Raw genomic sequence first — 15,278 nt, forward strand, 5'->3', positions numbered from 1 at the left:
CCTGAGGTGAACCCAGTTTGATCATATGTATTATCTTTGATTATCCTTTTTTGATCTTGCTGGATCCAGTTTGCTACTTTTTAAAAAATTTTTTTTAATTTCTTTTTTTTTAATTTTTACTTAATTATGATAGTCACACAGAGAGAGAGAGAGAGGCAGAGACACAGGCAGAGGGAAAAGCAGGCTCCATGCACCGGGAGCCCGATGTGGGACTCGATCCTGGGTCTCCAGGATCACGCCCTAGGCTGAAGGCAGGCGCTAAAGCGCTGAGCCACTCTGGGATCCCCCAGTTTGCTACTTTTTAAAGAACTCTGTATATATCTTTTGAGAGAGGTTGACTTGTAGTTTTTCCTTTTAGTGCTGTCCTTATCATGTTTTGGTAAGAAAGTTATGCTCTTCTCAAAAAAATGAGTTCAAAAATGTTCTTTTTCTATACTCTGAAGAATGTCTAAGATTGCAGTTTTTTTGTTGTTATTGTTGTTGTTAAGTAGGCTCCATATCCAGTATGAGGCTTGAACTCACTAGCTTGAGATCAAGACCTGAGCTGAGATCAAGGGTCAGACACTTAACCAACTGAGCCACCTAGGTGCCCTAATATTTCAATTTTTTATTCCTGGAGTGTTTGCTGGAATTCACCTGGAAAATCATGTTGGTCTGCATTTTCAGTGCAGGAAGATTTTCAATTTGATTTTCTTTAGTAATTTTAGGTATATTCAAAGTTTTCTATTTCTTTGTGTCAGTTATAGTAAGGTGTATTTTTTTAGGAATTTGTCTATTTCATCTCATTTTTCAGATTTATTGTCATAAAGTTGTTCTTGATTCCCTTATGTTATCTTTTTAATCCCTCTAGCATCTGTGATTAGGTTCCTCTTTTCATTCCTCAGGGTTTGTTTGCCTCCTTTGTTATTGGTCAGTCTCACCAGAGGTTGGTCAGGTGCATTACTCCTTTTAAAGAACCAGCTACTTTGGCTCTGTTGAGTTTCTGCATAGCATTTGGTTTTTATTTTATTAATGTCCACTATTTAACTTCCTTCTGCTTTCTTGAGTTTATTTTACCATTCTATTTTTCATTTCTTTTTTTTTTAAATTTATTTATGATAGTCACAGAGAGAGAGAGAGAGAGAGAGGCAGAGACATAGGCAGAGGGAGAAGCAGGCTCCATGCACCGGAGCCCGACGTGGGACTCGATCCCGGGTTTCCAGGATCGCGCCCTGGGCCAAAGGCAGGCGCCAAACCGCTGCGCCACCCAGGGATCCCCTTCTTTTTTTTTTTTTTTTTTTTTTAAGATTCTATTTATTTATTCATGAGAGGCACAGAGAGAGAGAGAGGCAGAGACAGGCAGAGGGAGAAGCAGGCTCCATGCAGGGAGCCCGACATGGGACTCAATTCCAGGTCTCCAGGATCACGCCCTGGGCCGAAGGTAGCCCCAAACCGCTGGGCCACCAGGGCTGCCCCTATTTTTCATTTCTTGAAATGAATGTTTAACTCCTTCATTTTCAGCTTTTCCTTTTTTATAAACGTTTCTCTCCAAGCACTACTTTAGGTATTTCTCAAGTTTTCATGGCTTTTTAAGTGTCTTTATCTAAATTTCGAGCAGATAATACTTTCCCATGATTCCAAACCTAGGAAATACAGAAATTTTTGCGCAAGGAGAACGCCCCCTCCCGAACTTACCTTCCATCTGCTCCCTTTCCCATGGTGCCTGTGCCCATTGTGTCCTCCCACCGCCCACAGGTGACCTTGCTCTTGGTATTTCATGGATACTTCCAGCCTTTCTTGGTGGTTCACATGCAGTTATGACTAGCGAATCTTATTTTTCTTTTTTTATACACAACATATGGTATATTAAACACATTTTGCACCTTGTTTTTATATATCTTGGCAATAATTCCTTTTTTTTAAAGATTTATTTATTTATTTGTGAGAGATATACAGGGAGAGAGAGAGGCAGAGACATAGGCAGAGGGAGAAGCAGGCTCCTCACAGGGAGCCCAATGTGGGACTTGATCCTGGATCCCAGAATCACACCCTGAGCGGAAGGCAAACACTCAACTGCTGAGCCACCCAGGCGTACCCCCCCCCCCTTTTTTGACAATAATTCTTAGACATTCTTTCAGTGGCCTTATATCTAGAGCTTTATATTTTGTTTTTACGTCTGAATACTATTCCATTTCCATCATTTTGTCATCATTGCTGTACTGAGTAGTTTTCCCTCCTTTTTTGTTGTTATTACAAAAGATTATTATACATATATTCATGGTTTTTTTAAAAGACTTTATTTATTTACTCATAAAGACAGAGAGAGAGAGGCAGAGACACAGGCAGAAGGAGAAGCAGGCTCCATGCAGAGAGCCTGATGTGGGACTCCATCCAGGGTCTCAAGGATCACGCGCTGGGCTGCAGGCGGCGCTAAACTGCTGCGCCACCGGGGGTACCCTATATTCATGTTTAAATATATCTTAAAAGTAAAAGTGCTGGGTACAGATTATATATATTTAAGATTGTGTTGTAAAACCTTTATTATGGAAAGTTAGAAACAAAAAATCAGAGATGATTGTGTTAATGACCCCCTGTGATTGTCTAGTTTCAACAAATACAGCCAGTCTCTTTTTTTTTTTTTTTTTACTGAAATCATGTTTTTATTTATATGTATATTTTTTATTGGAGTTCGATTTGCCAACATATAGTATAACACCCAGTGCTCACCCAGTCAAGTGCCCCCCCTCTGCCCATCACCCAGTCACCCCACCCCACCCCCCACCTCCTCTTCCACTACCCTTTGTTTGTTTCCCAGAGTTAGGAGTCTCTCATGTTCTGTATCCCTCTGATATTTCCCACTCATTTTCTCTCCTTTCCCCTATAATCCCTTTCACTATTTTTTATTTTCCCCAAGTGAATGAGACCATATAATGATTGTCCTTCTCCGATTGACTTACTTCATTCAGCATAATACCCTCCAGTTAGCCGGTCTCATTTTATCTATCTTCTTACTCACCTCCCCTTACTACTACCTCCACTCCCAGACTACTTGGAAATAAATTACAGACATCATTTCATCCATAAATATTTCTGTATTAACCCTATAAATATATGGTGAAAGCTCTTCTAGGGGACCCTGGTGGCTCAGTTGGTTAAGTGTCTGACTCTTAGTTTCAGGGGTTGGGTCATGATCTCCACTGAGTGCAGAGTGTGCTTGAGATTCTCTCTCTCTCTCTCTCTCCCCCTCCCCTTCCTCCCTCTCATATGTGCATTTTCCTTCTCTCTCTCTCTCTCAAATAAATAAATCTCTTTTTTTAAAAAAAATCTCTTTTATTTTTTAAAAGATTTTATTTATTTATTCATGAGAGACAGAGAGGGAGAGAAGCAGAGAGAGAAGGAGGCTCCATGCAGGGAGCCCGGTGTGGGACTCGATCCTGGGACTCCAGGGGCTCGCCCTGGGCGGAAGGCAGACGCTCAACTGCTGAGCCACCCAGGCGTCCCTCAATAACAGTTTTAGAGAGATTTAACTTACATACCATACAATTCAGTGTACAGTTCAATGGTGTGGTATATTCACGAGTTGTGCCCAGGACCACAGTTATTTTTAGAACATCTTCATCAGTCTAAAAGAAAGTCCCTATTCTTTGGCAGTTACCCTCCATCACACTGTCCCCTTGACCCCACCCTTCGCTCTAGACAACTGCTCATCTCTGTCTCTACAAATTTGCCTCTTCTAGACATTTCCTGTGACTGGAAACCTACAGTGTGTGACCTTTGTGTCTGGCTTCTTTCATTTACTTTCTCAAGGATCATCCATGTGGGGGGCATCCCGGGTGACTCAGCAGTTTAGCACCGACTTCGGCCCAGGGTGTGATCATGGGGACCCGGGATCAAGTCCCACGTCAGGACTCCCTGCATGGAACCTGCTTCTCCCTTTGCCTGTGTCTCTGCCTCTCTCTGTTTCTCATGAATAAATAAATATTTTTTTTTAAAAAGGATCATCCATGTGTAGTATGCACATTTCTTATATTTCATTGCCAAGTACTATTCCCCATTCTGTTCATATTCATTCATCACTTGGACATTTGGGTTATTTGTCCTTTTTATTTTATGAACAATACTGCTTTTAACATTTATGAATAAGATTTTGTGTGAACATAGGTTTTCATTTCTCTTGGTATGTAGCAAGGAGTAGAACTGCTGGAACCATATGGTAAACTTTTGGAGAAACTGCCAGACTTTTCCCAAAGCAGTAGCACCATCTTAAAATCCAACTAGTAGTGTGTGAGAGTTTCTCCATATCCTCATCAACATTTGCTTTTATCTTTTCAACTTTAGCCGTCTTAGTGAGTGTGAAGTGGCATTTCTTTGTGGTTTTGATTTGTATTTCCCTGATGGCTAAAGAAGTGGCACATCTTTTCATGTGCTTTATTAGCAATTTGTGTATCTTCTTTGGAGAGGTGTCTTCAGATCTTTTGCCTTTTTAAAAAATTCCATTATCTGTCTTTTTTTTTTTTTTTAAAGATTTTATTTATTATTTATTCATGAGAGACACACAGAGAGAGAGGCAGAGACACAGGCAGAGGGAGAAGCAGGCTCCATGCAGGGAGCCTGACGTGGGACTCCATCCCGGTCTCCAAGATCAGGCCCTGGGCTGAAGGGGCGCTAAACTGCTGAGATACCTGGGCTGCCCAGCATTATTTGTCTTTTTATTATTGAGTTGTAAGATTTCTTTATATATTCTGGATAGAAGTTTTATGAGATACATGATTTGCAAATATTTTCTCCTGTTCTTTGGATTGTCATTTCACATTCTTGATGGTGTCCTTTGCAACACAAAAACTTTTAATTTTGATGAATTCCAATTTACCTTTTTTTTTTTTAATTTTTTATTTATTTATTTATTTTTATTTATTTATGATAGTCAGAGAGAGAGAGAGAGGCAGAGACACAGGCAGAGGGAGAAGCAGGCTCCATGCACCGGCAGCCTGATGTGGGATTCGATCCCGGGTCTCCAGGATCGCGCCCTGGGCCAAAGGCAGGCGCCAAACCGCTGCGCCACCCAGGGATCCCCAATTTACCTATTTTTTATTGCTTGTGCCTTTTATGTCATATCAAATAAACCATTAGGTCATCTAAATCCATGAAGACTTATACCTATATTTTCTCTTAAAAATGTTATAGTTTTACATTTAGGTCTTTGATCCATTTTGAGTTAATTTTTGTATATAGTATGAGGTAGGGGTCCAATTTCATTTTTTTGCACATAGGTATCCAGTTGACTCACCACTATTTGTTGAAAAGATGATTCCCATTGAATTATCTTGATAACCTTTCAAAAAATCAAATGAGAATAAAAGTAAAGGTTAATTTCTAGACTGTAAATTCTATCTCATTGGTCTATGTATCTGTCTCTAAGTCAGTACTACACTGTCATGATCATTGTACTTTTGTAGCAAGTTTTGAAATCAGTGTGGGTTTTCCAACTTTGGTTTTTTTTTTTTTTTTTTTTTTTTTTTTCAGATTATATTGACTATTTAGAGTCCCTTGAATTTTCATGAATTTTAGGATCAGTTAATTTCCAAAACAAAGCCAGCTGGAATTTGGTGAGGATCGCTATATTAAGTCTTTTAATCTCTGAGGTTGGATATCTTTACATGTATTTAAGTCTTTGACTTCTTTAAGAAATGTTTTGTAGTTTTCAAGCATTTGGTACATTTATTCCTAATTATTTTCTCTTTTTTTTAAGATTTTATTTATTTATTTGAGAGAGAGAGAGAGCATGAGCAAGGGGGAGGTGCAGAGGCAAAGGGAGAAGCAGGGTCCCTGCTGAGGGCTCTATCCCAGGATCCCAGGACCACAACCTGAGCTGAAGGCAGTCTCTCAACCAAGTGAGCCATGCAGGAACTCCTAATTATTTTATTTTTTGATGCTATTGTAAATGGAATTATTTTCTTTTTACTATTTTATTATTTTATTTTTGAATTGTTCATTGAATGTATAGAAATACAATTGATGCCTATATCCTGCAGCCTTATTGAACTTGGATATTAGTTCTATAGCTTAATAGATTCTTTAGGATTTTCTTTCTTTCTTCCTTCCTTCCTTCCTTCCTTCCTTCCTTCCTTCCTTCCTTCCTTCCTTCCTTTCTTTCCTTTTCTTTTTTTTAGTAGGTGCTACACCCAACATGCAGCCCAATGAGCAGCTTCAACTCCCAACCCCAAGGCCAAGACCTGAGCTAAGACCAAAAGTCAAACATTTAACCGATTGAGCCACCCAGGTGCTCCTAGGATTTTCGGTATATAAAATCATCTGTGAATGGAAATAGTTTTACTTTTTTCTTTCCAATATAGATGCTTTTTCTTTTTTTTTTTTTTTTCCCTTTTTGCCCTAGTCAAAACCTCCAACCCAATGTTGAATGGAAGTGGCAGAAGCAGACATACCTCTCTTATTCCTTTTTCTCTTTTTTGAGAAAGAGATAAAGAGTGCAAGCATGAGAAAGAACTAGAGTTGGGGCTGGGAGGAAGGGGCAGAGAGAGAGGGAGAAAGAATCTCAAGCAGGCTCCATGCCCAGTGTGGAGCTGATATGGGGCTTAATCTCATGACTTCAAGATCATGCCCTGAACTGAAATCACACTCAACTGAGCCACCCAGGTGCCCCATCCTTGTCTTATTCATGATCTTAGGAGGAAACTATTCAGTTTTTCACCATTAAGTATAATGTTAGCTGTGGATTTTTAATAAATACTTCTTATATTGATGAAATTCTCTTTTCATTCAAGTTTGTCAAATGCTTTCATCATGAAGATGTGTCACATTTTGTCAAATGCTTTTTCCGCATCCATTGAGATGATCATGTGGTTTTTGTCCTTTATTCTGTTAATCATTTACATTAATTGATTTTTTTATGTTAGCCCAAGTTTGCACTCCTGGGATAAATCCACTTGGTCTGGTGTGTAATACTTTTTATATGTTGCTAAATTTCATTAGCTAGCATTTTGTTGAGGATTTGGGGTCTTTATTCATAAGAGATACTGGCTTATAGTTTCCTTTTCTTATTATATATTTGTCTAGATTTGGTATCAGGGTGATAATACTGGCTTTGTGGTATGAGTTGGGGAATATTGTCTCTTCTTTTTTCTGGAAGAGTTTGAGAGAGATTGATCTTTATTGTTTTTTTTTTTTTTAAGATTTTATTTATTCATTCATGAGAGACACAGAGAGAGAGAGAGAGGCAGAGACACAGGCAGAGGGAGAAGCAGGCCCCATGCAGGGAGCCCTATGCGGGACTTGATCCCTGGTCTCCAGGATCACACCCTGGGCCAAAGGTGGCGCTAAACCTCTGAGCCACCAGGGCTGCCCTTTATTGTTTTTTAAATATTTGGTAGAATTCACCAGTAGACCCATCTGGCCCAGGCTTTCCTATGTGGTTAGTTTCTGGATTACTAATTCAATCTCCATACTGGTTATGGGTCTATTCATATTGTTTACTTCTTTTTGAGTCAGTTTTGGTAGCTGTGTCTTTCTAGAAATTTGTCCATTTCATCTAAGTTAATCTGATTTGTTGGTGTGTAGGTATTCATAGTCTTTCTTTACAATCCTTTATTTCTGTGAGGTTGATAGTAATGTCCCCTCTTTCATTTCTGATACTAATTTGAGTCTTTTTTTTTTTTTCTTGGTAAGTTTAGCTGAAGTTTTGTCACTTACTGATCTTTTCAAAACAACTTTTAGTTTCATTGATTTTTCTCTATTGCTTTTTTGTTCTCTAGTTCACTTATTTTTGTTCTAATCTGTGTTACTTCCTTCACTCTGCTTGCTTTGGGTTTAGTTTGCTTTTCTTTTTCTAGTGTTTGAGGTCTTTTTTTCTTTTTTAATATTGTCTTTTGCAGGGAAAAATTTTAATCCTATGCATACACATACATGTGTACACACACAAAAAGAATATATGTTTCAAATACATAGAAGTACAATTGACCCTTGATCAACAGGTTTGAACTGTGTGGGCCCACTTATAAGTTGATTTTTTTCAGTAAATATATTGGAAAATTTTTAGGAGATTTATGATAGTTTGAAAAAAACTCACAGATGAACCACATAGCCTAGAAATGCTGAGAAAATTAAGTTAGATATATCATGAATGCATGAAATATAAGTAGGTAGTAGGCTGTTTTATCATTTGCTACCATAAAATATACACAAGTCTATTATAAAAAGTTAAAATTTATCAAAATGTATGCACAGACTTATAGACCATATATGGTGCCATTCACAGTAGAGAGAAATGTAAACAAACAAAAGGGTGCAGAATTATATAACAACAGCATAAAACTGTAGAACATACTGTACTACTGTAGTGCTTTTGTAGCCACCTCCTGTTGCTATTGGGATGAGCTCAAGTGTTGCAGGGATCTGCTTAAAACTCCACGACAATCATCTCCTCATGAGCAGTTTGTCTCCATAAATTGCTTTTCACAGTAAAAAGTGATCTCTTGTGGCTTTTGCTATTAATAGTTAAGTTGTGGGGGAGTCAGAAGTTATGTGCAGATTTTTGACTTGGGGAGGAGGGGGAGGTCAGCATCCCTAACCCCCTGCAGTGTTCAAGGGTCAACTGTGTCTGTGTGTATCTCAAATACATACAAGTATGTATACACTGTATTTATATAAAGCAAGAATGTGAAACAAAAATTGGCTCTACAGGGAAGCTGCCTGAATTCAATTCCCTGTTTTTACCACTTACCAGTGGTCAACCTGACCAAGTCCCTTATCTGCATCAAACCTAAGTTTTTTGAGCCATGAAATTGAGATATTAATCCCTCCCTCACTAGGTTTTTGTGATCATTAACTGAGCTAAAGTACATAAAGTGTCCTATACACAGTGTCTGCACAGAACCAGATACACAGTAAGTGCTGAACAAAAGGCAGCTGCTCGAAGAACGAAAGCTAATCCCTAGTAGTAATTATTTGTTCACCCGTCTGTCCTGGCAGTTCCTCTGTGACGAGGGTGCTGGTATTTCCGGGGACTACATTGATCGTGTGGATGAGCCCTTATCCTGCTCTTATGTGTTGACCGTCCGGACTCCTCGGCTCTGCCCCCACCCTCTCCTTAGGCCCCCACCCAGCGCTGCTCCTCAGGCCATCCTCTGTCACCCTGCCCTGCAGCCTGAGGAGTACATGGCCTACATTCAGAGGCAAGCTGGTGAGTAATTAGAAGAACAAGGAGAGGGGGCCCCTGGGTGGCTCAGTGGTTGAGTGTTTGCCTTTGGCTCGGGTCATGATCCCTGGGGTCCTGGGATTGAGTCCTGCATCAGGCTCTCCGCAGGGAGGCTGCTTCTCCCTCTGCCTATGTCTCTGCCTCTCTCTCTCTCTGTATTCTCATGAATAAAGATATAAAATCTTAAAAAAGAGAAAAGAAAAAAAAAAAGAGAAAAGAGAGGAAGAAGAGACACCAGGAGAGACAAGCGGAAGATAAGGTAGGCATGTGGCCTTGTCCTGCCCACACACTGTTTTTCAGTAGACTCAAAGCAGTATGGAGATAAAGCCCTAGAGGAGCTGCAAGACCTGGAGCCGCAAACGTGGGGTGAGGCCCAACCCGAAGTGGTGCCCTCAAAGAGAGGAGGTAGGATCTTCCTGCATCTGTTCCATGAAACTTCTCCACTTCTTCCCTTCCCCAGTCCTACGGACCTGCACTGACCATTGGGGGTGGGGAGGAAGTCCTACGGGCCCTAATTCCTTAGTAATAGTGAAGGGGAATGTACCCCATTCTACTTGCTCCCTTCTGTTTCTCCCACCTTTCAGAGTCCTCCCTGTTCTCTGTATCCCAGGTGCACATCCAACCAAGGATGACAGTAAGGAGTCCGATTTCTGGAAGATGCTTCCTGAGCCACAGGAGCAGACCCCTGGGGCAGCGGAGATGCCGGCTGAGGTGAGAGCTGGCTTCCCAGCTATTTCTCTGATGAGGCTGACCCTGGGCAAGCTGAGGTCATCGTGAGTTGACCTACACCTATCCAGGGAGGCAAGGATCTACCCAGAACCACTGCCTTAAGAATGTGGTAGGTGTGAACGAGCTTGTGGACTTGACTCTGCCCTTTTCTCCTCATCAGGAGCAGGAACCAAACCTTGAGGCCGCAGATCCAGCTCCGGGCCCTCCCCATGGTGAGCAGAACCCTCCACCTCTCCTTTACCGCTTGAATGTATTTTGGGGCTGGTGGGGGTGGGGGTGGGGTGGAACTAAACACTGGTGGGGGAGGTTGGGCGGCCAGGCCAGCAGTGAATTCATCTTTATTGAATTGGAGGCAATACTATTTACAGACAGCAATGCTATTCTAGGGAGATAACGGAACTCAGTGGTTCCGCTACTTGCTGACTTTGTAATCCTGGGTGATTGCACTTAACCTCAATTTCCTCACCCCCAGCAGTGGGTAATCCCCCTACCTTACAGGGTAGTTGTGAGGTTCAGTGAGAACGAGTCTGTAGTTCACAGCAGAATGCCCCAAACAGAGTAGACCAGAGTAGACAAGAAATGGTTTCTATTTGGCAGAAAGGAGAGAACAGTATCCAGGGAAGAGAAGGCTGTGGCCCCAGAATTTCTTCCGTAGTCCTCAGAACTGGAGTAATTGCCAGCAGGGCCCAGCAGTGCGGGTGCGAGCAGCGTGTTAGCATCCCCTGTCTCATCTGTGGGTCCACCTTAGGACAGCACCTTCCAGGGGCCTGTGTCGGCCCCTATCTCACTGACCAGACAGGTGGCTCCCGGACACAGGGACCATGTCCTTCCCTGGTCTCCTCATCTCCTCTCCTTAGGAAATCAAAATAGAATTTAGGACACAACTGCTTCATCCCTGCTCTTTCATCTCAGATTTTCAGAACAACGTACAGGTCAAAGTCATCCGGAGTCCTGCAGACTTGATTCGATTGATAGAGGAGCTGAAAGGTGGGACCAAAAAGGTATGGGCCCCTGCTCAACAGAGGGAGAGAACCCGCCTCCCCTGCTGGGAGCGCTTAGAGAACGGCCCCTGGAGTGAGCCCAGGAGAGCTGACTCCCTTTCTTTCCTCCTCCCGAGTCCCCCCACTGCCACACTCCAGCCACTGTCTATCTGTGGCCCACACGTCTCTACTGAAACCCCAACTGTCCGTCTCTTTCTCCCGATCCCCGTCCACCTAGGGCAAGCCCAACGGAGGCCAAGAGCAGCCTGTAGGTGAGGCAGCAGAAGTCCCTCAAAGGGAAGCAGAGGAGAAGGACAAGAGCGACACGGATCATCAGAACGAGGTGGAAGAGGAGGAAGAGGAGGATGAAGATGAAGATGAAGATGAGCAGCAGTTACTGGGAGAGTTTGAGAAGGAACTGGAAGGGATACTGCTTCCGTCAGACCGAGACCGGCTCCGCTCGGAGGTGAAGGCCGGCATGGAGCGGGAGCTGGAGACCATCATCCAGGAAGTGAGCACAGCCCTTACCCTGCTCGCCTTGGCGGCCGGCTGCTCCTATGGACTAGGGAAGGCTGGGGGGCCAAAGGAATGAAGGGCGGCCTGTGGCTGGCACAGGGCAGGGGCACAGGGCAGGGAACAGTGTGCTCAGCTGCCACTTGTTTCCTTAATGGGAGGAGGGGACTGTAGGGAAGGGGGGACCAGAGGGAGGGCCAAGACTTAACCGTTGCTCTCCTGTTAGAGCACGGACCACTGAGCTGCACTCCCCCGCCCCCTGACTCCACTCTCCTGCCTTGGGCATTCCAGACAGAGAAGGAGCTGGACCCAGACGGGTTGAAGAAGGAATCTGAGCGTGATCGGGCAATGCTGGCCCTGACCTCCACTCTCAACAAACTCATCAAAAGGCTGGAGGAGAAACAGAGTCCAGAGCTGGTGAAGAAGCACAGGAAAAGGAGGGTTGCCCCCAAAAAGCCTCCCCCCAGCCCCCCACCAGCAGGTAAGAGCTGTTGGACAGGGTCCCTCAGCTGGTGTACCCTGGTGGGCATCCCGTTTTGCCCTTCCGAGGGTGCTCACTCCCCTCCATCCTCCTGGAACGCAGCTCTCCTGCCTTCTTCCCACTGCCTCCATCCCTTTGCCTGGTTACCTCCTACTCAGTCATCCCTTCGGGAAGCGGCTTTTAGAGCATGTCTGTCCGGTTTTCTGGCTGGCTCCCGTGTACCCAGCGCCTAGCACTTCCACGGCGCATGGTGGGTGGTCGGTAGAAACTAATGGAACAACTGGGAGCCAGCCTGTGTGCGGAAGACCACACACCTGTGAAGGACGCAGCATATCAACAGTGAGCCCCATGCGCTGGGAAAGGCCCCCCCTGGTAGGGTGTGAACGGGCAAGCCTGGCTGGTCAGAAGCCAGTTGCCTGGCGGGACAGACGTGAAGTTATTGCTTCCTCCTGCACCCCTGAGCTCCATGCCACAGGGTCATATGAGATTAGACATTCCAAATGGAATGTTCTGTTTTTACACCTTCCATCCCACCATCTCTATAAACATTGGAATGTCTTTCGAGTACCAGCATGTGGAACAAAACCACAGTTTTCCAACCTGCTTTCCTAAAACAAAACTCCTCTGTTGGCCCAGGTGACCTGATTTTTGCTTCAGAAAACACAGTGGTTTTTCCTGTAGGGGACAGGCAGGATGATTGGTACAGGAGGGGAAAGGGAGGCTGCGGTTAGTGGAGGGAGCTTTATAGGCTGAAGGGGGACGGAGGAAGGGGGCACTGACTCTGAGCCCCGGTTCATCGATGCGTGTGATGGAAAATTGGATGGAAAACTGCCAGGACCAGTTGATGGCTTAGGGAGAGGTGACCACCGCAGCCCCTAACCTGGAATCACGGCTCTGCTTTGTGTCTCCCTGTGTGTCTCCCCCTCTAAGAGGAGGATCCTGAACACAGAGTCCAGGTCCGGGTCACCAAGCTCCGTCACGGAGGCCCCAATCAGGATCTGACTGTCCTCGAGATGAAACGGGAAAACCCACAGCTGAAACAAATCGAGGGGCTGGTGAAAGAGCTGCTGGAGAGGGAGGGGCTCACGGCGGAAGGTGGGCCCTGGGGCGGGCTGGCTTAAGAGTTGTTGGCAGGGCCTGCTGCCCAAGGTGGAGGGGCTGGGTCCAGGTGGACTGGAAACCTCGCTGGGGACCTGGGAGGCAGAGGGCCCTGCACGGACGCTCCCACCTTTCCTCTTCCTCTCACTGCCCACGTGGCTCCTTTCCAGGGAAAATTGAAATCAAAATCGTGCGACCAGGGGCTGAAGGGGCAGAGGAGGACTCACACTGGCTGACTGATGAGGACACAAGAAACCTCAAGGAGATTTTCTTCAATATTTTGGTGAGGGGCAGCTTACGCCCAGCCCCTGGATCTCCAAGCCTTGACCCCGGTCTAGCCCGCCACGGAGATGAGAGCATGGCTCGGGCCCTGCTGGCCAGTCCCAGCCTCACCCCCTCCTGGGCTGCTGGAATTTCTGGAGGCTGGGCGGGTGTTCCCCTGCGAAGAAGCGCAGGGGCCGTGTCCCTGCCCTCCTCACGTGCGGGGCCGGGCCGGATCCTCCAGGGCCCAGTGCCGCCCTTGGCTCTCCGCCAGCAACCCTGCTCACCGCACCCCCGCCCGCCCTCCCTGCAGGTGCAGGGAGCAGAGGAGGCGCAGAAGGAGCGGCAGCGCCAGAAGGACCTGGAGAGCAATTACCGCCGCGTGTGGGGCTCTCGGGGCGCAGAGGGCACAGGGGACCTGGACGAGTTTGACTTCTGAGACCACTTCTGCTGTTGGCTGGCCAAGGAGTCCAGAGCCTGCCTAGCCTGGCCCTGCCTCCTCCCGCCCTGCACCCCGGGGCCCCTAGGGCAAAACAGCAGAGTAGGGCTGAGCGGTGGACCTGGCTTCCTCCGGCCTCCTGCCGCCTTCTTCCCTGGGGGGGGGGGGAGGGTAGAGGGGCCCTGTGGGGTGAGCGTGCTGCTGCTGCCGTCACCCCTACTGCCCAGAGCCACCCAAGACCTCGCAGGCCTGTGGGGTTTGCTCTCCCAGGCTTCTCCCCACAACCCCTTCCTTTTGTCCCTGGCTCCCCATACCAGTCCCCTAACTTGTTGGTTCCTCTCCCCTCCCTCCCTAGAGAGTTGGTGAGATCTTTTGAGCAAAGGAGGGCAGGGGGAGCAAGAAGAGTGGGGCGGCTCAGCAGGCCCCCCATGCCCTGCCTGAGCTGCTCCTTGGGGTCACCCCCTTCCCTTGGATCAGCTGGGGATCCCCTGCTCCTTTCCGTGCCCACATTGTTCCCTACAATACGTGCTTCCAAGTTGAGGTGCCTTTGCCTCTGTTTCTGAGGAAATGGAGAAAGTTGCCCACCACCTCTGACACGATCCCACTGAAAAGGGTGGGGTACAGAACCACCCACCATGTTCTTGAACAATCAGGTTTCTCAGTAAAGAACTGGACCATCGATCCATCAATCTGTGTTTTCTTTTTGGGGTAGGTGGGCTGGGGGCTATAGCAGGCATGAGGCTTAGTGTTCTCAGGGTGGAGTGCACACTCTCCTATCCCATCCTGTGCTCCACACCCTCCCACCCAGGTGCCACCAGTGGTACTAGGGCTCATGGGAAGAGACCAGGACAGAGAAACAAAGCCCGCTAGCCTGCCAAGGGCGGAAACACTCATAGTACTGCCGTCCCTCCTTTTCCTCATCTATTTCCATTCCTTCCCTTCTCCCCCTTCACATCCCGGAAGCCGAGTGCACCCCATGCAGTTACCCCACCGCAGGGATCCTCCTGCTGAACTCCTGCAGCGTGCCGCAGCTGCCGTTTGCCACCCGCACCCTGTGCCCACCTGGCCACACCGCTTCATTTCTGCCAGAAAAGACTCTCCTCGCCACGCTCAGAGAGGGCGCTGCTGCCCTCGGAGGCCAGCCTCCCACCGTGCTGGGTAGTAGGTGGCTCTGGGTAGGTCTCTCCGTGTCCTCCTCCTTGTGGAGCACAGACACGGGGCCCCTCACCTCCCCCTTTCTCCTCCTCCCCATCTCTGAGCTATACAGTCTTCTCCTGCAGCCACTGCTCACAAGGTAGGTTAGAGGCCACTGAACTGGGTCTCCCGAAGTGCCAAGTGAGATTCAAGTGTTCTGGAAGGAAGTCGTCCGAGACGGACCCTCTTCTTTCTGAATGTAGACAGGTGCTTATTTTTCATGTTATGCTTAAATTGTTTTATGTAGAAATGTAAATGGGTAGACTTGTGAAATCCTGCTTCCCCAGGTCCATTTTGAGTGTCTTCTGGGGAGGAATGCTTCACCGGTGCAAGACCTGTGGCACCACCCGGAGCCCAGCTGCAGTGGGGAATGCTGGGTTCAAATCCTCCCTC

The 15,278-nt window shown here is 46.3% G+C and overlaps 1 protein-coding gene across 8 annotated transcripts in view; it reads left to right on the top strand.

The window, feature by feature from the left end:
* The window catches only part of OS9 (OS9 endoplasmic reticulum lectin), a 31,164-nt gene extending 16,794 nt beyond the window's left edge, over window positions 1-14,370 (top strand). For 2 of the 8 annotated variants that reach the window (XM_026001828.2, XM_026001827.2), the window contains exons 6-15: window positions 8,965-9,175; window positions 9,494-9,595; window positions 9,801-9,901; window positions 10,080-10,131; window positions 10,832-10,920; window positions 11,138-11,410; window positions 11,704-11,893; window positions 12,824-12,988; window positions 13,162-13,274; window positions 13,566-14,370. In XM_026001828.2, coding sequence (XP_025857613.1) covers window positions 8,965-9,175; window positions 9,494-9,595; window positions 9,801-9,901; window positions 10,080-10,131; window positions 10,832-10,920; window positions 11,138-11,410; window positions 11,704-11,893; window positions 12,824-12,988; window positions 13,162-13,274; window positions 13,566-13,691 — 1,422 coding nt within the window. In that variant the 3' untranslated portion in view covers window positions 13,692-14,370. Of the gene's footprint in view, window positions 1-8,964; window positions 9,176-9,490; window positions 9,596-9,800; window positions 9,902-10,079; window positions 10,132-10,831; window positions 10,921-11,137; window positions 11,411-11,703; window positions 11,894-12,823; window positions 12,989-13,161; window positions 13,275-13,565 lie in introns of all 8 variants that reach the window. The other 6 variants (XM_026001826.2, XM_026001825.2, XM_026001830.2 and 3 more) reach the window with 3 other exon arrangements.
* Window positions 14,371-15,278: the final 908 nt, after the last annotated feature.

This window comes from Vulpes vulpes, chromosome 16 (genome assembly GCF_048418805.1).
Source record: "Vulpes vulpes isolate BD-2025 chromosome 16, VulVul3, whole genome shotgun sequence".
In the NCBI taxonomy this organism is placed as follows: Eukaryota; Metazoa; Chordata; class Mammalia; order Carnivora; family Canidae; genus Vulpes; species Vulpes vulpes.